General features: G+C 34.3%; 2 protein-coding genes across 2 annotated transcripts in view; one reads left to right on the top strand and one right to left on the bottom strand.

Moving 5' to 3' along the window:
• Positions 1-4,317, top strand: part of LOC129001708 (uncharacterized) — an 18,650-nt gene extending 14,333 nt beyond the window's left edge. The window contains exon 5 of the mRNA XM_054429102.1: positions 540-4,317. Coding sequence (XP_054285077.1) covers positions 540-877 — 338 coding nt within the window. The 3' untranslated portion in view covers positions 878-4,317. The remainder of the gene's footprint in view (positions 1-539) is intronic.
• Positions 4,318-5,296: 979 nt separating this feature from the next.
• LOC128999808 (lactoylglutathione lyase-like) lies at positions 5,297-22,546 on the bottom strand. Its single transcript, XM_054426490.1, has 6 exons — positions 22,339-22,546; positions 20,428-20,651; positions 18,797-18,864; positions 16,890-16,979; positions 8,168-8,287; positions 5,297-5,608 (listed from the first exon to the last, which is right to left on the bottom strand). Exons 1-5 carry the CDS (start codon positions 22,408-22,410, stop codon positions 8,190-8,192), a joined length of 552 nt encoding a protein of 183 aa, XP_054282465.1. The 5' UTR covers positions 22,411-22,546; the 3' UTR covers positions 5,297-5,608; positions 8,168-8,189.
• Between the last annotated feature and the right edge of the window lie 1,329 nt (positions 22,547-23,875).

The raw sequence follows: 23,875 nt of genomic DNA on the forward strand, positions 1-23,875 counted from the left end.
ATGAGTAGGGCCTAATCATATTTAAAGGGAATTAAAGAATTTAGTCATCTGTTTCAACTAAAAAAGTTGGTTCTATGATATGAAAAAGCATTAAAGCACGGTGAAGCACTATTGTTTTTTTTTTTTTTTTTTTTTTTTTTTTTTTTGCATTTATGAAAACAGGTAATTTGAACCAAGCGACAACAAAAAACTGATACGCAATGAGAACTTTCAAAGTAGGATTGTTTAGAGTTACGTTTATGTTTTTAATTTCATGAATAATTTGTGATATTTTGGGAATTAATTTATTTTTCACTATTGTTTAGGTAATGTGGTAGAACATTATAGCTAAACTGTGTCCTCCCCCATTGCAAACGCAAAGCTCGAGTATAACTGCAATAAGCATTTTATACTTATATGCCAACCCCGTACGAATTATGGGTACTCTGCTAGTGTGAAATATAACGGAAGAATTTTGCTCAACAAAAATGGTTATTAATTTAGTATTTTTAAGGGCAAACCAATATGTAAATTTAAACTCAAATGTTCGTTTACCTCAGGTATTGGACCTCCCTATCAGAACCTACCATTTGCCGAGTTACTGCCGCCCCCGGACACTCTGGCGATGTGGTCCAAGGGACGATCCCTCGACCTGCTGGCCTGCGACCTCATGAAAATTCTGTTCACCACTCAGGAACGCATCACGTGCAACGTCAACGGCAAAATGGGCAAACTGCAGTTCAACGTCGACAAAATCAACCTGATCAAAGAAGTGATCCACTACTTCAGCGGGTGTAGCGGTGAAATCTTTGAGGAACAGTGGAAAGTGTGTGTGACCAAAATAGACACTTCAAACCGTGGCCTCAAAAGAAAATTTTTGTTGAAGGGTATAATATAAATGGTCGAAGTGTGAACGCGAAACTTCAAAGTTGGGTTTGTTACCCTTTATATTAAAGGAGTATCGAACAAGTCCTGTCAACTTCTGTACCATTCAGTATGTTTAGTTACCGATAAATAGATTTGATATTTTAATATTTCATGTTATTGCAAGGCATGTGTTTGGTTAAATTTGTTTGTTACAGTTTTATTTTTGTGAATCAAAGTTGTTTTTGTGGATTTTATTATGCCTCGTAATATGGTTGATATAATTTAGGGAACTTAGCATGAAATGTACACGACTTTTAGTGGAGCAAAATTATTTGTTTAAAAATCTATAGGCCTAATGATTTTATGACTAGCAAATTGGAGTAGCAAAATCAGCTTGGACTTACTTGTTTCAACAAATATTTGTTGCTCCAAAGTAATCTGATTTTGGAGAAGGTTTTTAAGATTTGTTGTTGTCCATTCGGGCACCAGATACTCAAATACTTAACACTACACAACAGTTCTGCTAGAAACAATATTTATACACATTGAAGTTGTGTTTCTTGTACCAGGATGGACTCTTTCCTATTTGTATGATCCTGCTTATCTCAACAATTATAAGTTAATATTACAATCCAATATTGTAGGGCATTGTCCCCATGTTTACATTAATTATTGCCAAGTGAATCCAGTAACTTTAGCACTAAGCTACTCGACTCAAGTTTGCTTACTAAACATAATCTCCATTTAGTTTTCATTTTAATATGCCATCATAAGATAAGTTTGTAACAGCAAAGGTATTAATACCAAACAACAAACTTTGTCTTTCTTCTGATTTAATTGTTTGCACAAACAATTAAAGACCATTTTGCTCCACTATAGTTAGTGAAGCTGGTTTAAATTGTTAACTAGGATAGGTTAGGAAATTGAAATTGTTCTTGGTTTAGGATCTACTTTTCAAGCTTAGTACATTTGGGCAAGCTATGGGGATAGTAGATAAATCAACAGAGCTATGTTTTACAATGGTTTTACCAAAACAAACCTTCAACAAATGTAAACTTGCCCTTAGTTTGTATTTTTGTTCTAAAATCACTTTTAATCACAAATATTTGTATATTCCAAATATACAGGCCATATCGAATCAATCCTATTTTTGAATGATTTTATAGACAATTTACGTTGCATTCCATTTTAGTTGTAAACCAAGCTGGGAAGTACACAGCTTACAGAAAACCTACTAGAAAATAAACAACCAAGTTCCTATTAGTCGTATGAGTGTTTAGATTAGCAATATCTCCGTTATAGTTACTACATAGTTAAAAGTAGTGCATAGTTGTAAGGCTGTATAAACAAAATATTGTGTAAAAAATAATGGACATAAATATGAAGATGGCCGGCCAGGTTATGAAATCTCTTATGCTTGTTAAGAAAGTTTATTATGATAGTTTATTGTTGTTTTTTATTGAATAGATCTATTATAGTTTTAATTGCTGCTTACTCCAGAACGTACTATGTCTTAGTTGTGCTTTGTTGAAGATATCTTGGCCAGCTTATTTCAATTGACTGTAATGAAAAATTGTGTATCAATTATTGTTATAAAGCATTTAACTGCGTTTTAGATCCAATATTGAATGCTAATCAACTTGACATCAAATTTTTAGTGTGTCCTATTTTATGTATGCAGGTTTAAAAATTTAGCCTATAGATCTCAGAGCCTTTATCAAAATAAAATCAGAGTTGGTACGTATTAAAACACATAAACTTGACTCTAAACTCAAGTAATGTTTTTTCTTGTTCATTTTTTTCTCTGTTGGATGTTGTATGTTTTACAATTCATTTGGCACAACAATTAAATTATCATTACCCATAATGACTATGAAGTAAGGGTGGTTACAAATTAAATAAACAAACTGTGTAATTAAATACAAAGTGTCTATTTAATTTGTAATCACCCTGTATTTTGTGTTGTTCAGTTTAAGTTTGCAATTGATCATTTAGGTTGCAATTTTATTGTCATGAACATGACACACAATACTTTCATAAACTAAAATTGATTGTATAACCTTAGAAAATGAATGAGTACTGTATATATTAGTCTTTTGATGGGGACTTTGTCAAGACAAACTTAAATATATCTCTTTGAATAACTTGTTATTTAAACTGTAATGATTGCCATTTCATGACTTGCACCTTTCAAATTCGATTTGTCTATTCCAAAGGAATTTCACAAAGATGGTGAAATCTAAAAGTAGATCATTTTACAATCCGGCCAATGTTTTGTTTTATCTGACTTTCAAAAGTCTAAATGAATAACTTTCCTATACATAATGTAGACCTAAATGAACTTTAAAAAAAGCCTGTGGCTGATTAAGAATGTTTTTTAACGGGGTAGGGACTTCAGTTATCTTTTCTAAAAAAATGTAATTCATGGGCTCACACAAAAATTCTCACGACTACACTAATATCCTTAGGGTTGAGGACTTTGGGTCGTAGATTAGCATCCTCAGTTAAGATTATGTTTAAGCTAGCAGAAAATGTTACATCTTTCAAAAGATCTACCTTTCCTTTAAGCATTAAAAACATACAATATACCACAAGTTAGTTCAGATTAATTTCCTCCTATTACTATTTTTGGAGTATAAAAGCCTCCTTGCTTGAGTATATTTTGTGCCCTCAACTTATTTCTTTTAAGAGTCATTATTTGAATTTGTTACTAGTTTGAGTAAAGTTGCAAACATTTATTTGTGCCATAAGAAAATTTATCTGACATATCCTTATATATAATACGTGAATTATCTTTATTATATCATCCAAACCTACTTGTGTTTGAGAAACTAATCACAGTGATTTTTATTTGAAGCAGTTTTGCTTCACCAATTTAGGTTAGGTAGTAGAATACACAGAGACATCACATATTAATCAAATTATCTATTTGTGATAAACTTTAAAAATAGTTACAAAACTATAAATTAAAGATGAAATACTAGATAGTAATTAATTAAATTATAGATTGTGTTGTGTTATAGAGTACTGTCATTGTGATATTGTTAATTTAGGCATTCCAGGATAATGTACACCCATTGTCACTTATTTGTTTTTCTACAGTAATTAAAAATTGTATTACATTTCTGGAATAGGTATAACATACCGTTACAGTCCTAAAACATATATTATCAGTTTTTTCTTCATTATTTTTACTCTTTGATTTTAAATAAAAAAACACCGCAGGAAAGATCATATTTTAAGTTTATTTCTAACGTACACATCACATGAACATGTTTTAATTGTTTTATCCATATGTTTAGTTAAAAATGTTTATACAAATTTATTGTAAGTTGGTTTTGTTTTGATTCGTTGCACTTTAAGGATAAATATTGAGTGTGTTGAGTAACTGTATATAAGATTTTAAAAATATAGGTTGTTAGTTTAATCTGGTGTTGGTGATAATTACAAAGTATAATAATGTTAATTGTTTGGTTATATATTTATTATTAACTTTGTTTATGCAAACATTGTTAAATAAATAGAGTTTTATTGAAAGTTGCATTTTCCTCACTCACCACCTTGATGGTATTTTGATTCTTTGTCAACTAAAGGGTGATTTTTTTTATTGGTGAGGTTTTTAAAACTAAATAAAAAAATGAAAAACAACCTGCATTGACATAAAAATGCATTTATTTGAACTACAGTGTCATGACATTACCGTTTAAAAATGATTTCTGGCATATGTGCTCCATTCCGTTCACATAGAAAGCCCAATCAAGAAGTCCAATTTTCGAATACTCTTTCCAGCAGCTGTGGTTGAATTCCGCCACTAACTCGACGAATGTTAGCTTCCAAGTCATTTAAAGTTTCAACGCTATCAGGCAATGTTACGGGACGATTTCGTTCCTCAGCTAAACGAACTTGAAGTGGATTTAGAAAATGTCTGGTTCCAACAAGACGGCACGACGTGCCACACGGCAAACGATACAATTGGCCTCTTGGCAGAAACATTTGGTGAATGTATCATCTCATTTAGAGGTAGTGTCAACTGGCCCCCACGGTCGTGTGATATCACGCCAACAGACTTCTTTCTGTGGGGATATGTTAATCTCAAGTATACGCTGACAAGCCACAAACTTTAAATGACTTGGAAGCTAACATTCGCCGAGTTATTGGCGGAATTCGACCACAGCTGCTGGAAAGAGTATTCGAAAATTGGACTTCTCGATTGGGCTTTCTACGTGAACGGAATGGAGCCCATATGCCAGAAATCATTTTTAAACGTTAATGTCATGACACTGTAGTTCAAATAAATGCATTTTTATGTCAATGCAAGTTGTTTTTCATTTTTTAATTTAGTTTTAAAAACCGAACCAATAAAAAAATCACCCTTTAATATATTTATTGCTCAGAAAGGTGACAATTGCAGCAAATGTGTTAGAACAGGATAAAATAAATATACATCACATTTGAATAGATAAATATGTATATTATAATTAAGTAGTAACATTGACTTTTGGGTACATCTATAGTTAAAGGTAGTAGACCTATATCATTGTTGAGCAAATAAACATATACAGTATCACATAGTACAAAAATTAAGAAGAAATAGTTTCACCTCAAATCTGACAGTTTCCAATACAAACGTAATTCTTAGCTTAACACTTTCATTCATTGACTTGTAAAATAAGGCACATAGATTCATTTCGACATTTAAAATACACAGTGCAGGCTATGTTCTAACCCTCAGGGTTGACAATTGTTCGTGTCTTACATGAACCTGGAAAGAAAAGAATTAGTTTATTCAGCAAGTCTCTAATAAGTACTTTCTTATTAAATGGTGTCACGTCTACCCTTGTGACTGGGGGGGGGGGGGGGGGCTCGCTTGGGTGAGAGGTGGCGAGGTGTTGAAAACAGCACAACAAAATCAGCAGACGAACGAACTATTTATTGAAAATTTAATAACAAACTTCCCTAACTTAAACTCTCAAAATTAATAATATTCCCTGCACTAAAATATCAAGGTACCGACCGACCCTCTACCCGATCGCGTGTCGCGGAAGTACTGACGCTCTCTATACTCGGAGACCTTCTCGGCCCCGTGTCTCACAGCTCACTGCCTCTGCCTTCGTCCTAGACACCACGGCTCGGGGATGCTGTCTCAGCAGTCTTCTCGACTTGCGTGGGATATGGGCCCCACGTCACAATGGCGACCATTCAAAGTAGGTATTTTAAGCCAAGTATGAATGGAGATGAGTGGCGCGATCTTGTAGTCTTGTTAGTGACTAAGGCCGACATATTCCTTAGACACAGCTGTTAATTAATAGCCCATAATAGTACGAAAAAGAAGGATTATAAATGTTCTATTTTGCCATTAGAATGATTTAGCCTAAGTTTAAATTTGTCCTTTACAGAAAACCAATTTGTTTTGTTACAAAACTTATTTGTTTATTTGCAATTTTTTTAGTTAAATAAGATATTTTTTTACAATTAAGTAAGTACTAGTGGTCGTCCTCATGGTGGAAGGAAAAAACATAGGTGTGCTATTCCCACATATTCTGACGTCACTCGGATTGCAAACAAAAGATCACCTGATTGTAACTGTAAAATTAGTATATGAATTTGTTTTGATTTGGTTGTTATTGTTTTGTTTCAAATCATAACAAATACATACTAATTTGACAGTTACAATCAGGTGATCTTTTGTTTGCAATCCGAGTGACGTCAGAATATGTGGGAATAGCACACCTATGTTTTTTCCTTCCACCATGGGTCGTCCTGTGGTCGAAACTCGACCAAAAATAATTCATGTACAGACTTCTCTATTTTCTCCCCACACTGTAAATAAAACATGTGATTGGGATTTCTTCCATTTGTTTTGATTTTCTGTTTACATTTTGTTGTTATTTCGTCACCATCATGGCAACCCAGTTGGTCCATGTTAATTTTTTGAAGTTTTCAAATTCGTTTTTTGTGCTTATTTTTTAGCCTATTTTAATTTATAAAGGGATTCTGCACATCTACAGGCAAATATCTTTCTAACAGTATGCGTAGATTTCCCCTGCGATGCACACGAGCTGAGAAAAAAGGTTTTAAAGAAACATGCTTGCCTATTAATATATAGATGGATTCAGAAGTTTGATTCCTCAGAGTTCAAACAAAAAATATTGAAAGTTAAACATTCATTTTAAATGTTTTTATGAGGGTAGCAGGCTTACATGAATGGGAAAGAGTCCATACTGGCACAAGAGACACAAAACTTTACACAATATTCCTACACAAAACTTTACACAATATTCCTACACAAAACATTAGAATCACTGTCCTTAGTTAAAATGCTGTCAGTGACAGTGATTCTAATGTTTTGTGTATTTAGTGTAAAGTTTTGTGTCTTGTGCCAGTTTGAACTCTTTTCTATTCGGTAAGCCTGGTATCCTCACAGAGTCCTAAAAACCTAAGCACTTGTGCTCTATGTTGCATCATTAAATTTAAATGTATTAGCTCTTAGCTTGATGATACAGTAGACCCTCTCTAATCCGGCACTGCACCACTCCGGCACTCCAGTAATCCGGCGTCTTTTGACGGGAAGTCTTCCGCGATCGCGGCAAAATTCTGATTATCTCCCGCGGCCGTGTAGGCATCATAATTCTCTCACGTGGTCATCGTCGTCTTGCCCGATCGCGGCAAAATCATTAACATCTCCCTCGGTCATGGAAATGTCATCGTCGTCATGCGCGATCGCGGCAAATTCATGAACATCGCCAGCAGACGTATAGACGTTATCATCGCCTCCCGCGGTCACGGAAACGTCATCGTCGTTTTGCGCGATCGCGGCAAAATCATTAACATCTCCCGCGGTCATGTAGACATTAATCGTTGTCTTCCGCGGTCGCGGTAAAGATTTTATCATCTCTCGCGGCCGTGTAAACATCATTGTCTACTCCCGCAGTCCCGGAAATGTTATCGTCGACTTGCGCTATCGCGGCAAAATCATGAACATCTCCCGCGGTCACGAAAATGTCATTGTCGTAATGCGCGATGGCGGCAATTTTACGATTATCTCCCGCGGACGTGTAGACGTTATCATCGCCTCCCGCGAATACGTATTTGTCATGCCCGATCGCAGCAATAGCGGTTTCCGATCACGCGAACTTCAGAGACGTGTTTTTATTGCATTTTAAGTGTTTTTAATGATAACATTCCAGTAATCCGGCATTTTCACTAATCCTGCTGTATGGCGGTCCTATATCTGCCGGATTACTGAGAGTCTACTGTACATAAATAATACCATAACGAACATTTAAGTAGCAGAAAACTGTGCATAAACAATCCAACTTACCTTTTAGCTCTACTTTGACAACTTAGTTTCCATGAATCATTTCAGCTACACCTTTAGCATCAAAGATTTCAATCCAATAACCGTCTGGATCCAAAATAAATGCAACTGCTTTCATTTTTCCTGAAAAATTACCGATATGAATCAATACAAAGCAGTAAAATCAAGTTATCTAATTTTGTACTTTTGGAGTCACTTGAATCCTTTAATACAAACATACTCCCTAATAGGGGAGAGAAAGGATAGGATAAGCAGGATTACCTTAAGAAATGTACCTTTTATTTTTAGGGATGGACGAGATTGGATTTTTAGTTCGAGACGAGACGAGACGAGATTTTTTATTTCTCATAAAATTTCAAGACGGGATTTCCCTTCTCATACACAACGAGAAATGCACGTTCAAAATTTTTACCTGATTTTGTAACATTGTTAGATGACTGTTTAAATACAAAAATAATGATAATAGGCAAGAATATTTACAATCTTTTATTTAAAAACAGCAGCATAACATTTTTTTATTAATCACGCCTAACTTATTAAAAATGCCTACGATTAGGAAACATAGTGATATCAGTTAGGATAGAGTTCAACTTATCCTAAAATAAAATAAATCATAAAATGAAAGCAATATTAATTTTTATAAAATAGTTAGGTACTTGTTTTGACTTTTTATAGTAATAAAACATTCCTCACACTGCTTACATTTAACAAAACTTCTCAAATGTTATTAAGAGCCGGCTGGAGCCAGCGAAAATTTCGCCTTTTGGCAGCGCCTGCAATACGTGAGATGCGGTAGCGCCACTATCGGTGGCCACTAGGGGAGTTACGTGCTCTAGCTCTATTCACAGAACTAAACCTAGGCTTCGAGAACAACACACAGTGTAAAAAAAACACTGAATAACCGCTAGGAACCGAGCAAGATAGTAACGTAGCCCTTCCTCGACTCCATATCCATCATAAATCATAACAGCTGAATGTTTGTCGGGTTTGGTCGGGTCTGACCTGACCTTCACTATAGCTTGCTATGCCACTTTGAAACAATTGTAGTACAAGTCATTGATATAACTTTGATACAAGATTGAATTATTTTAAAACCATTTTTAACAATGTTTAGATATAGGCCTAAGTTTTATTACAGTTATCGTTATTTAAAAATCAGTTTGAAGCTTTTTCCTAAGAATGTTTGTTTGAGCGATTAAAATTTTATCAAAGATCCTAATAATTATATCAACCATTTTTTAAATCTTAGATTTGACTAACATACGTTTCAAAACAGTTTTAACAAAATAATCATTCTAAACAACATATGAACAGTTTTAACATTTGGTTAGTAGCTAGTCTTTCAATTGCTTTAAAGAATTTTAAAAATAATTTCCAAAAATGTAAATACGACTAAACCGATATGTACTAACGTAAGTTACAACAAGTTTGACTAATCTTTAAACTAATTTTTAAATAAAATTCATATTAAACGACTTGTATGTCTAAGATTGTATAAAAGAACAGTTCATGTAATAAAAACGGTATGTACGTTGAACGATTTCAACGCGTGTTGTTTAGTAAATTGTATTAAAGTGGGTAAGTATTTTTGTATCCATGAGTGAAATGTTATTTTAATCAAATTCGTTACAACTTACAAATAGGCCCTAATGTGAGGCATATTCGTATAATTGTCTTAAATGCAAGTAGGTGGTCTTCCCTTTTTAATGTAAAAACACTGTTGATTTTTCTCAACTCCATAAATTTCTTAGGGAGTATATTTTACGTTGTATATTTCTTGTTTTCCCTGTGAATGTGTATTTATTTTCATAACATTATCACTATCAAACGTTATAAACAACAAGTATTGGTAGTTTTTATTTTAGTAAACCACATTATCATTCGTCACTAACGGATGATAGGACAGAGCCCAGCAGGTAGTCCCATTGTGTTCGTGCGAGTGAGTGGGTAAAGGGTCGCCTATTTTCTAACTTTCACATTTTTGCCAGTGTACAGGCGTGTCCAGGAATCGAACGCTTCCTCTACTCGCATTGTACTAAAGCGTGCGCGGTCCAAGTATGACAAAATATCTGTAGAACCCCATACTGGCAATAATGTCAGTAAATTCGTCTTGTACAGTAAAAAAATATCAACATATTCAAATCCTTCGAATAACCATCTCGCAAGGCATACTGCTGAAACTATAACAATGTTGTCTGTTTACACAATTGGTTTTTATTTTTAAAGTATACTAAAAGTGCCATATCAGCCTAAAAAATGCATTGCGAATCACCCTGAAATAATTTAGCTTGCTCTATTGCCTGCAATTTCCAAACAAGAATGATGTACGGAACTGCCCGAAGGCTCTCTGTTTTAGGTGCAATACATCAAAAATTGATGTGTTATATTTAAAATTGGCCAGCTACCTGCACAGTTATCTATCTTTGATTTGAAACTATACCATCAATAATAATAAAAGCACCAATAGAACTTAATTCTAAAATATTATATAATAATGTGCATTGTAGGAATATATAATAAAACATCGTTATGTTATATTAATCCATTTATAATTAGGAAAGTGATTTTAGTTTCAAATTCAATTTTATCATTCGGAAACATTACAATAATGAATAAAACATATATGAGCCAGTTGAGTAAAAACAAGTTTGATATTTTACAGTTATTTAAAACATAATTTTTAAAAGTTTAAAACCCACACTTAATGTAATGTTTATATGTACATTTTATTAAATATATATATCAGTAACACAACTACAGGAGGGCAGTTCAGTTCTAATAAATGTATATCTGTAATTAATTAATTATACTCGTACCGTACCGGTATGTTTGAAATAAAATAAAAACATTTTGAAACATTGCATAATGAATGAAAAATATATGGGTCAGTAGAGTAAAAACCTGTCTCATATTCTATAGTTATTTACAACATAATTTTAAAAATGAATATGTACAATTAATTGAATATACAGTATAAGTAAAAATAAAACGGTAAGGCAAATCTATTAAATAAATAATATATCTGTAACTGAATATTCACAAAGCACAAGTAAAACTGTATTAATCAGTTTACTTAATTCACACAAAACAAAATGAATATAGCAATTATGTCAATATGATTTTAAAGTATTGCAACCAACATATAGTTTTATATAATTTTACAACATGAATAAACACTTATGTACAATATATTATTTTGAACATATAAGTAAACCAATAAGCCTAAAAGTTTAAAAATCGCTTTAAAACAAAATTACAAAAAAATATTTGAAATTATATTAGGATACAATGCTTTCTTGACGTGCTTTGTACAACTATTTACAAACTTATTTCTTTTGTTCTTTTGTCTGTTCTCTTCTTGGCTTTTTCTTGAGCCTCCAAAATGTATCCAGGATTTCTAATTGGCATAGTCCTACTGTTTCGAGGGTCTATTAGTTCTGGGAGGACGCAGTTCATGTAGAATTGTGTTAGCTTAGGAAACATTTCCTGTTCCCAAAATTCTTTATTTCTATTTACAACAACGCTTTTTATTCCTTTTTGAGTCCATAGACAAAAAATGCAAAATTCCCTTTTCGTAACATGTAGCTGGCCTTGAATTTGGTAATAAAAGGCGTGTTTTTTATTAATTTCTCCAATCTCTCCTTTTTTGTTTGATGACCAGAAAGTACACTTTTTCTTCCTAATTGCTTCATCAGGAGTCAAGTCTTTGGCAGACGCTGGGCACTTTATTTCCACCGTTGCATCGTCATTTACCAATCCATCGGGACTTGCACCAAGATAGGGATAGTCAATGTCGATAAATAGCCCACATTTCTTTATTTCCTCGCCTATGTGTTGTTGAAGGTCTTGGCGTGCTGTCTCTTCATTGCTTCTCCCATACCTCATGGCTTCACAATCGAATGAAGAGTAAAGCAGCTGCTTCACGATGGACTCGCAGCCTGTAGTGGGTCTCATTTTACAAATCCTCCCGAAGTTTGATGCTGTGATGATGTTTCTTCTAATCTCCAGCCACTCGCTACAGCCACTCTGTTCAGTCGTTCTGTTCGTTCGTTTCAATTTCCCATTGTTCCAAACTGACACAACTTACATTAGCCTCGAATCACAAGGAAAATAACATATCGCGCACTGTAACACGAACATCCACTAGGCCAATATAAACACGAATATCGTAGGTACTGTGTCCAGCTCCAGCGCGTGTAGACTAAACAATGCTAGCTGCTAACAACCACACAGACAATCGCCGAGATAGGGTGAGGAGGAAATCTATAAACAAATACAGATATTCTCTCACACCTTTCCTGGAACTCCTCGCCCCTAGGAACGAGAATTTTCTAAAACATGATTTATGGCTAGTGTTTTGGATAAAATGGAGTCATCGTATATATTTCTTGACTATACATCGATGCATAGAATACTTCATTTGTATAAGGAAACATATTTTAAATATAAACATGAAACAACTTTATAAGGTTTTATATAAGGATACGTGTTATAGTTAAAATTGAGACCTTTTTTTAAAAGATAACGAAACATACTTATTAAAATTAACTGTAATACGTTCTATTCAATTGGTTATTACAATAACGCGAGAAAAACATAGATTTATATCACAACGTTGCAGGTTAGATGTAGTTTTACAATTTCATTACATCTAGTGATAATTTAGGTAGTAAAAAAATATAAAAATAGGTTTTTTTGCATGAGATAAAAAGCAATAATAAAATTAAACTATTCACACATAGTATTGACTAAGATATCGAGGTAAAAAATATAATTATTTTAAATCATAGTTCAATTAGTTTTTCCCTATAGACCTAGAGACAAATTGAGCTAAACTTGTACAATTTCAGTTTGCGTTTAGATTCTTAACAATGTATTAGGCTTGCATCCACTTCAGCGAAAGTGATTGGAATATCTGTCATACTACTCATGCTTAGCGTGTTTTTGTTTCTCAAGACTGTGCGACGCTAGTGCACCCTAGCGTAGGACCGCTGAACTACCTCAGTCGCTTGTCCGTGTGCTGCGGAACCCTTGATGACAAAGGTTTTTTAAAACGATCAAATTAATTACTCAGAGATTTTATTTTTTAGATGTGGTACACTCAAACAAAAACTGAAATATTCTAGTTTGTGATGGTACCAATTTCAATTACAAATATTAAAATATATGTTAGTTACAGTTGAACTAATTTACCGAAATCCTTATGGGAAATCAAATTACGTATTTCATGTATATAAAATTAAAAAACAACTTTATAATGGTTTATTATACTTTATATAGTAGCATATGTAGTGACAAACATTACTAGTGTTCCATTTTTTTTGTAAATGTCTATATATTTCCTGAAATAAGTAAAATGTGTCGCCGCTCCATGTTAAACTAGCGGGCAGCGCTGAGCTCGGGCGAGCTGGCTCCCGCCGCCTCTTAAAGTAATATTTACATTTAAAGAATTAATTAAATAAGAACGCCTTCGCAAAGGAAACGCAACTACAACACGCTCCTGTATTGCGGGTATTGCATTGACTTTCTGCAGGCGTTTTGAATTTTTTTTATTTTTTATTCTCGTCTCGATAAAAATCTCGGCCAAAAAGAAATCTTGTCTCGTGTAACGAGATTTAAAATTTCCCGTAAATTTCCCGAAATTTCGAGACTTGACCATCCCTATTTATTTTATTACTAGGATTACTTTAAAGGCTTACGACAATTATTCTAACTGCCACAAAAAGAGTGAAATTATAATAAATGTGAGCTTTTAGCATTGTTTAATGAGTGATAAATAGATGTAGGAACAATATTTCTTACACCGTCCATCATTGGAGTTATATGCGATTTCATCAGTAGTGTTATGAAGATTAAATCTGTGTTTTTTTTTAGAAAAATATCTGTTGAGAAGGCACGTTCTTACTTCAAAGGGAGGCCCACCCTAAAGCTGTGTAAGTTTTATTTTTCCTTCGTCACGTCGGTCATCATACCGTTCTGTGCCAATGAATAGCCCTCTAAATTAAGCAATAATATTTTTTTGCATAACTTTGATTCCATGACATGCGGATGTCAGTTGTCTCAGCATTATCAATTACATAAAGTGTTCAATATAATATATCTTCGGGATCTTAGGTGTAGTGGAATATACTTGTAGTGAGGCTAGCTTTTATTCTTGAAATGAAGGACCTCGTTCATATGGTCATGCGGCTTCATTGGCAACAAATAATGCAAATGACAAAGCAATGCTGCATTTCCAAAAAGCAAATACTGTAAATTGTTACATAAATAGTGGCATTTACATGCATTTTTGTTAATCAACGTTTCTTAGAAAGGATGAGGATATCTAGTTCAAAAGGAACACGACCTTTCTGTCATGACAGTAACTGCTTAAATGGTAATTACACTTTGTGAAATTTGTATTACAGTCGAAGTGTAGTGTTATTTTCACAAATCTCATGCTAAATGGGCCACGGTCTGTAATAGGCCACTGCAAAACATCTGTCAAGATATAGGTACTATTTTAAGCAAGGTTTCTGTGTTTGGATGTTATTAGACACGATAAGAGCACAATGAACTTCTTCTGCAGATGAATAATCCTTTGGTTAAGAGAAATATAAGCCGAATTAGTAAATGGCACAATCCAAGCGCATTAAAATGGCTCTGGCCTGAAATTATTTTTAGTATCGAGTTTGGGCATTTTGTTTATGTTACTATCTGGATAAGTTACTGGTGCACTTTGAGAAATTTTCCTTTAGAGATAAATTAAATGGTTTTTGTTGCTGAGTAGCGCTAGTAAACATGTAAAACCCTTTTCATTAGTTTAATAACATCCAAAGGCTCTATTGTGTTTTCACTAAGCTGAATGAATACATCGAAGTAACATCTCTAAAAGTCTGCAATAAATTGCATTTTTGCAAATTAATTACTTTCTAAATCATGACCGTATTTCTTCTTAAAAATTATTAAAAAATTAATTCAGTTGCTGTAAACCCCTATTAATTTAACAAAATATGGACACAGCTCAAATGGGCAACGTGCCCTTCTGCACTTGTATTATTTTATTTTGTATTGTATTACACAATCAAAATCTTTTCCAATAATTGAAAACATGTATGAAAATAATCTCATGAACCTATGATGATCTGTCTTGAATAATATGACAAAATATCGGCAAAAGTAGTCAAAAAGGCAGAACCCAACCCGTACAATAGATATAAGATAATTCTATAAGAAATCATTTTAAGAGTGACTGTAATATTATGTTCCAATGATTTTGTAATTGAACGTTATTGCGAAACATGAGATGATGCAGAACAAAATAAATTTTAAAATCATAAAATTACAAGTTGCAAATATTTCTTTTTGACAAACTCAGTAACTCCCTATAATATGTGTTGTTTAAAATATTTAAATATTAACAGCGGTTTCATTAAAAAGTAGTGAAAAATCATCCATTAGACGATAATGTAAACAAATCTGGAAAGGGGACTTTAAAGGCTTCTGGGACAGAGTCCTAAGGAAATTTAGTTTGTTTTTCTTTTGATGGCTCATATACAGACCAAAACCTTTCTTTGGACACCCCTACCAAGTTTCTATACCCAGCCGTTCTCTCAAAGTAGTGGAGACAAAGTTTCCAATTAAATCTTTAGATCCCCCCATGTTAATATAATGGGAGAAAACCCAACTTTGATGGAATATCCTGCCCAAACTAATAAAGATTTCAAAAAATTAAAAACTTTTTGCAAAACTACAGACCAGGGCCATTTTTATGACACTTTAATCATCAAAATCGGTCCAAAAATGAGGACGGAGTTCTATTTACAAAAATTGGCTTAGCGTATTATATATATAGATAGATATTTAATTTTATTTTGTGTTTTCTTCTGTGTTCTGTAGTGAATGAAAAGGGATGCCTACATTTCTTAAGGTAAGCCTGCTTATCCTATCCTTTCTCTCCCCTATTCTCAGGCAATAAGCCCTTTCTCTTCAAATCTATACTCCCTAATAGGGTTGTGACACATGAATCCAGACGTGCTCATCCCCCCCAAACCCAGTCGCGCAACCCCTCCCCCCCAATTTACCTGGCAATTTCCCCTTTACCACATAAAACGAGCATTTCAAGTATTTAGTAAACTTGAGGTAAAGAAAAACAAACTTGCAAAAGTTTATGTTTGATAACAGTTGAGTGTGTTGACCTGTGCGTATAGAGGCAATGAATACAAATGCTTATGGAGAATAGTCAGACTGGAATTTTGCCGTCGAAATGAACTTTGCGCGGCCGCCGCTAGGATCACTTGCGCGTGGCCGGGCTACTCTATCTCTCTCTCTCTCTCTACCGATTCTTTGTCTCACTCTCTCTCATTCAGTCAGCCGTGCGCTCGCGATAGCCCACCAAGCGACCGCCGCAGGAACTATCCAAAATTCAAATATTCCCAGACTGAATTTTTAACAAAAGCATTGCGCTTCTTAATAGGTTTGTATTCATTCATAGAGGTAAAATATCTACTTGTAAACTAACACTTGTGCTTAATGTAACTGGGTGTCTGAGAGGAATCAACAGGATCAACAAAAATACAAATATGCTGATTAAATCCTGAAAAAGTCTTTAAAATACCTGTAATCTGTTAATACAGAGCTAAGCAGCATGATGAAACCAATGGGGGTTAAGAGGAATAATGACTTTACTTCCTGGAGATAAACATTATTTTAAAAACTTGCAAATTATTTGTATCAATATATTTACCATCGGTAAGTTTCTTTTTGAACGGCACACCTAGTTTCTCAAATCTCTCACAAGCTGCTTTCACATCTGGTACACATAAGCCGATGTGACCTGAAAAAAATGTAAATGGATATATAAAAAACAAGATCTTGTCAAGAAAACTATCTCAAAGGAAGGCATGGTTAACAAAGAGTTAAACATTAGAAAACACAGGCCACACATTCAAATTTATAAGAATAGGAGGGAGTACAAATTGAATTCGGTAAAGATTTTAGGGAAGAATAGAGAAAAATAATACTGAACAAGACTTGGTGGTTTCTTTATTTTCTAATGTGTAACAGCTGATGTATAATTTTCTTTTGTAAGTGTCCACCATGCTTTGAATCCTGCATTGATAGTTTCAATAAAAGTACCAACCACACTAAATGGAAATGCCAGAAACTGACCCTGTCCCTCCCAGACCGATGTCCGAGATGCTTAGCACTTAGGCCAGCAATACATCCCAAACCAGTTATCTTTAAGTTGTTTTAATTCTGTGTGGTAAAGAGTGATTATTGAATCACAACATCTGAAAAATTAATTAGCAGCTAGTCTATTAGAAAATTTAGTGCCATGACATTATACCACTTTCTCCAGCTTTGCCCTTCTAGGCTAGCTTAACCATAATAGGCCTACTAAGTTGTAGTACAGTAGGACCTCAATATCTCGAATCTGAAGGGGTTATGATAAAAATTCGAGTTATCAAGTTTTTCAAGTTAGTGAGGTTCGAGTTATGAAGGTTCCATATGAAAAAGTTCGAGATACTGAGGTGTTGGGGTCTGACAGTGATGTTACGTCATGGCCTTTATAACTCGACTTATACATGTTAAACCTTAATAATCGAACTCAAACTGTATTTATACGTAACTTACTGAAGAGTAACTTTGGAAGCAAAATAAAACAATTTGAATGCACATAAAGTACTGTATTTATTATTTGGCAATAAGTTTGATAAAGTACATAAAAAACATGTTAAATGACAAAAAAAATAGTTTAAATACTGTACAAAACAATAATACAGTATATATCATCCATACACGGAACTACATTTACTGTGTATAATGTTTGATTAAAGCAAACGTTAGTCAACCTCTTTATATGTACTGTAAAAACAAGCTAGGTACTGTAACAACAAAAATACTGAATAGGTACAATACTGTACATACAAAAAGTATGTAGACTGTAGAGAGTAATATTTAAAGCCGGGTTTTCCTAGGCGCGTAGTCGGCCAGCGGAGAGAGGAACGCGGAGAGCGGACTCAGCTGGTCTTAGGTAATTTAATGTTACTGTTTTCCTAGCAGCGGAGCGGAATGCCATGTTAATTTCAATTCCGCTCTCGGTTGTCCGCTCTCCGCTGGCCGACTCCGCGTCTAGGAAAACCCAGCTTTTAGGGAAAATTCTAGTGTGATTAAAATAATAAACAAAATGCATCGTAATGTAGTTAAGTACTGAATCTACTTTGGCAAAACGGGTAAACTACACTGACTACAGTGCCTAGCCAAACAGACACGGGAAGCAAACACAGGAAGTTTGATTTTCACGTCTCGACAGGAATCACAACTGACTTGCACTGTTATGGCAAAACTTCGAATTATTGAGGCACATTCATGCGAACTTCGACTTATAAAGGTAAACTTCGAGTTACTGAGGCTCGATGACGGGAAAATTCGAGTTATAGAGGTAGAATGTTACTGTTCAAAAGCTGTTAAAATTCGACTTATTGAGGTTAAATATTTAGAAACTTCGACTTATAAAGGTACTTTTAACATTATGATTAATGTGGATTTCAAGGGGATTTAAAAAAAAAATCGAGATATTGAGGAATTCGAGATATTGAGGTTCGAGTAATTGAGGTTCTACTGTATTGAGGGAACTACAAAAAGCCTTACCAAATCCTTTCGGGTCTTCGTTTCCGCTGTGGTACTTGCAATCTGGATCACTTTCTGTTCCCCAATTGCTAGGAAAATATTGATCAACAATTAAAATAATGAGATACAGTAGTATAATAGTTTATCATAGGGCTAAAATAATATAGTCCACAACTGATTTTGATTCCAAATAATACTAATAATAATACAAATAATAATTTCCCAGGTTCAAAAGTCATATGTACATCCAATAAAAAAGGCAAATTGTAAGCTATTGCTAGTTGCTAATACAGTTTAAGTCTTGGGCCCGGAACTGATTTACTTTTTTGTTTTGAGGTCCCCAGACTGGTTATAGAGAATATTCCATAAAAACCTTAAATTTAAAATCTGCATGTTATTCTTGTGGAGAATAAGTAAACTATATTGAAGTTTGTTTTTCATTGATATATTTTGATCAAATTTATAAGTACCATTCTATACTATTTTACCAAAATTAAAATATAACATTTTATCAAAAACATTTTCTATTCCCTCTAGCAGCAAACATAAGTAGGTAGGCTACTCGTTAAAGTTTAACGGTTTAACTGATATAATTTAGATATGGAATAAAATATGTCATTTTTTAAGGGAATATTTTAGTAAATATCCAATCAGGCAAATGGAGATTCACTTAGGGTGTAGGTTTGCTGCAACAGTATTTTTTACTTTATTACATACATAAATTGTAATAAAGAGGAAGAAATTAACATCAAGCACTTGATTAGTTTGGTCAAGCATTATATTTAGGTTAGATTTGAAGGCCAGTGATGTGGGACAATACCCTCGCCACAGAAAACCAATTTCCATTTGCTTAGTTAAATTTATGCTAAAATATTTCATTTAACACTTCTGATTTATTCCACATTTAGATAACATTAAGTTTAATGAGTCTTTAAGTTTGCTTCTATTGTAATGTAATGAAGCGTTATTTTATCAAAACCTCATAAGTTTAAAATACGTACATATATAAGGTATCGCCTATCAAAATTTGAACTGCTAATTACTGTTTTTCTCTTCTGGAGCCAACAAACCAAAAACATTGGTCCCAGGTCTAGATGTTACCGTACTGTGCCACCTACAAAAATCTTCTTACGTATAGGAAAGCATTTGCTTATAGAATGAAAGTAGACCATGATTGTAATGTGGTGGTAACGGAAACATGGGGGGAGGTATGTTAAGAATTAAAATCACAATGTCGTAGACATTTTATAGAATTTTTAAGATCTTTCCTTCGTCAACCTGCAGAGCTGTCACCATAACTTTTTAAAATGCAATCAATCGGCCTATTTATACACACCAAATACTGTCCTGGAAGCGTCTTTATCACGGGGCGTTCTACATTATTTTTTAGACAACAAGTAAAGCATAACCACTTTTCAGTTATTCATTTCAATCACAAATACACCTTAAAGTCAAAAAGTTCAGTTTGGAAACACCCGGTTCCGGGCAGCTAATGTAAGGGCCTTTCAGGCCAGCCCGAATCACATGGTTTGAAAGAAGGCTTAGTTACTCTAATAGAAGTAGTTAATCTAGAAAATAGCAAAGCCCTTCAATGGATTTTTAAAGCAAAAATAATAGTGGTTCTTAATTTATACCAAATTGTACAAACATACTGGGTCAATTCAATTGTAGCTTTTCTGGAAAAAGTCCAAGCCGTTCGTTCTTTAACATCAGATGGAATGGAGCTGGCATCCTCGTAGCCCATGAAGTATAGAGAGAACTTCATCTCCGGGAAATCCAGTTTTTGTAATAGTCTCATACCAAGAACTTTAGTGTAGAAAGGTAGTGATTTCCTTGGGTCTTTAATACGGTACATGGTTTGTTGCATGATGAACTCCTGCAAAACATAGCAACATTCAGAGGTGATGATTGGTACCCGGAATAATTGTTTACAATACCTGGGTAGCTCAGTGTAATCAGTAATCAAAAGGTGGCCAATTCATCCAAGGTGAGAAGCTTTTAGGTTAGAAACTGGACCCAGGTGTCCTTGATCGTTGGGTTCATATTTGGGCTAAAACACTCACATAGGTGGCGTCCCCTACCTCAAATGAAAATGCAATGATAATGAAATCTTAATTCAGACACTTAAATGGAATAGAAAAAAAGTTAGGTAATACCGGTATAACTTAATTAAGACAAATTATCGTTGACTAACTTGATAGTAATATTTGTAGTTCGGCCTACTTAAGTTATCGTTAGGCCTAGGGATAATAATGTGAAGCTTAGAGCTAGAAATGCACATTTTAAGCTGACTAATTTTGGTTAGGTCAAATTCACATTTTAGGGTAGGCCCTATCTAGCACCCATTTTTTTTTTTTTTTATTCTACTTTAAACTCAAAGCTGATTCCAACAATGGCGTTCTTATTCCGTGGAAGATGACAATAAATCTGAAAAAATGTCAAAAACGTTATAAAACATTTTTTTTCAAAACACGTCATGTGGTTACTCTGAAATGAATCAGAATATGGAGCAGATCACGAATACGCACGAAAATTTTTTTTTCACTGTCAAATAAGCGAGATATTGACAAAAATGTGATAGGTACTAATTACATATATTATATCAGCAATAATCCCAAATCAATAGGGGACTGGTGGGGTTTTGGGTGGGGGGACATCCAACATGGTTAACCATTGGGATAAAAGGGTGATTAAGTTAGTCGGGTAATAAGCCCTTAATGAAATGAATAAGAACTTTATGAAAACACAAATTGTATCTGATCCTATATTTAAGCATGTGGGGCTCGGGAGAGTCAGGGTATGTGGATTCGTGGCTGCATTAAAAGTGTTTTGAAGTTAAGTTAGGTTAGATTAGGCAGGTTAAGTGAGGTTATAGTCTACTGGGTTGTTAATTGTGTTGAATTTGTATTGGTTAAGTTATAGCTATTGGAGTAAGTTATAGTTTTAGTTAAAAATTGAGGGAACGATTTCGAAAAAGCTTGCTGTCGAATGATGTTTTTGATAGCCTATGTTTTGGGGGTTTTTCGTAAGTAATTTTCCGCAGAAAAAGAATGTTATTTTCGGAATTAGCATTGAATTTAGATTAGAATGGAGAAAAAAAATCAAAAATTGGGTGCAGTCCCTAAGGTGCATATTTACCCTAATTTACTTGTTTTAATTACGAACATGTAGCCTAGGGATTTATATTTTTACCTATCGGCCTACCAGTACTCTAAATGTTCTTTCTATGCCTTATTTTTTTTATATTCGTAATAAGTTAGGCCTAGCCTATGACATTGTTTGTTGTCACTGATCAGGATCGGTAGAACAGATTCTATCATTGCTAGGCCTTAAGTTAGATAGTTAAGTTATTTGTTTATTAGTAGGGCCTAGGCCTACAAACATTATGAAATTGTTGGCTTCAGTTTGAAGCCTAGGCTAGCCTATAAATCAAAATTGTATGAGCCACATAAGTTAAGTTTCCGGTTTATAAGGTTTTTTTTTGTTTTATAAATGGCTTGGAAAATTATCAAGGATTCCAGTATTTTCTAAACAAGTAGGCCTACAGAAGAGTCTAATCTTACTTTGGTCTCTGGTTCTGGTTGGAGGCACAACTCCTTGGCCTCCGCATCTGATAAACCAGTCGTCTCACCCATGATTATTCAGAACTGAGCTATTAGCAAGGTATACTTATGATTAAATTATTAACTTAAATGAGATATTGATTGAATAGTTAATAGCCTAGTCTGATAATCGAGCCGACTGCAGACTTCACTTCATGAAGGATGGAGATGGAGGTTATATTTATTATGTAAGAGTAAGAAGATAAAGAAAAGAACACTGGCGTCAGTAAAGAAAGGCGGTATATACTGCAAAAGCTTGCTAAATAATTGTAACCATGCAGCTACCAAACGCACTGGTCAGTAGTTCTTCCTCCGATTAGATATCCAAAGATTTAGACTATGTAATATACCTGATATTCTACAAAAGTGGTGAACTATTTTACTATGACTAATTGTTTTACATTACATGTATTTTTTTCCAAATTGTAATATTCAAAATGCTACATGAGAAATGAAGTGTGTGAACATCCAGGAATGAAGTTTTTAACAATGCCAGTTCATCGAAACATGTAGCACTTTGTTACATGTTTGGTGTAACATGTAGCACTAGCACTACATATAGCATGTAGTACTCTGTACATCAGTTGTACATAACAAGTAATGTAAAAACAATTAGTCAATATTACAGTTCCGGCTAGATGTGTGGCTCTGGGGAGAGGGGATTTTTGGCAGGGATTTTCTCCCTAATCCTTGTATTACCTACCCATTTTTTGGGGTAAGATGATCCAAACGTCGTACACCACCTATTTATGAGGATGGCGAAAGTTCCACAGAACCTATTTCTCACCCTAAAATTAGGGGATACAGTTTGTCCCTCAGTTTCATTGCAACATACCAACTCCCTCGAGCCATTTACATGTACACTAACCCCCCCATAAGTAAAAAAGGGGTGATGTTAGGATGATGCCTATTGTTCCATTGAATTTCTTGCCCCAAAAATAGGGGGGACACTTAACGTCAGTCCCCCAGCATCTTTGCAACATACTGACTCCCCAGGGGCCTACATGTAAGAAAATGGGGGTTTAACCCCTAATGGGAGAAGTGGGTAAGATAAATGGTACAAAAATTGTGTATTTGAATTGAGGAAAATATAATTAATCCATCAAAATGAAAAAAAATATTACAATGAATTCCTTTTGCCCCAAAAATAGGGGGTATATGGGGTTTGGCCTGTCTTACCCTGAAAATAGGGGAACTCTACAAGCATTAGGGAGAAAATACCTGCCAAATATTCCCACTCCCATATCCATACACCTACACAGTTCGGGTCGCCAGAATTTTATCCGCCTGGAATTTTACCTCTGGGCAAAGCTGACGTTACTATGAGGAAGTAACCTGAGCGCTCTAAAGTTTGTTCGTGGGCAGAATTTTACCCCCACGGATTTGGAAGTCTAATGAAAATAGACAGAACGTGATAAATTAGATTAGCAATAAAAACCGAAATTTCACCCCCTGTCCATATAATCCTGTCCATATTTAATCTTAAACTTTTTCTTCA

This window comes from Macrosteles quadrilineatus, unplaced genomic scaffold (genome assembly GCF_028750875.1).
Source record: "Macrosteles quadrilineatus isolate MER2022 unplaced genomic scaffold, UCM_ALF_1.0 Scaffold_8__2_contigs__length_117827958, whole genome shotgun sequence".
NCBI classification, from domain to species: domain Eukaryota; kingdom Metazoa; phylum Arthropoda; class Insecta; order Hemiptera; family Cicadellidae; genus Macrosteles; species Macrosteles quadrilineatus.

What these genes read in the sequence shown, in the direction of transcription:
- LOC128999808 (XM_054426490.1), bottom strand. Translation starts at nt 22,410, where the DNA reads ATGGGTGAGACGACTGGTTTATCAGATGCGGAGGCCAAGGAGTTGTGC. An exon ending in GCTACAATTGAATTGACCCA is followed by an intron (nt 18,865 to 20,427) that starts GTATGTTTGTAC and finishes ATATTTTCCTAG; the next exon opens with CAATTGGGGAACAGAAAGTG. An exon ending in CGAAGACCCGAAAGGATTTG is followed by an intron (nt 16,980 to 18,796) that starts GTAAGGCTTTTT and finishes CATTTTTTTCAG; the next exon opens with GTCACATCGGCTTATGTGTA.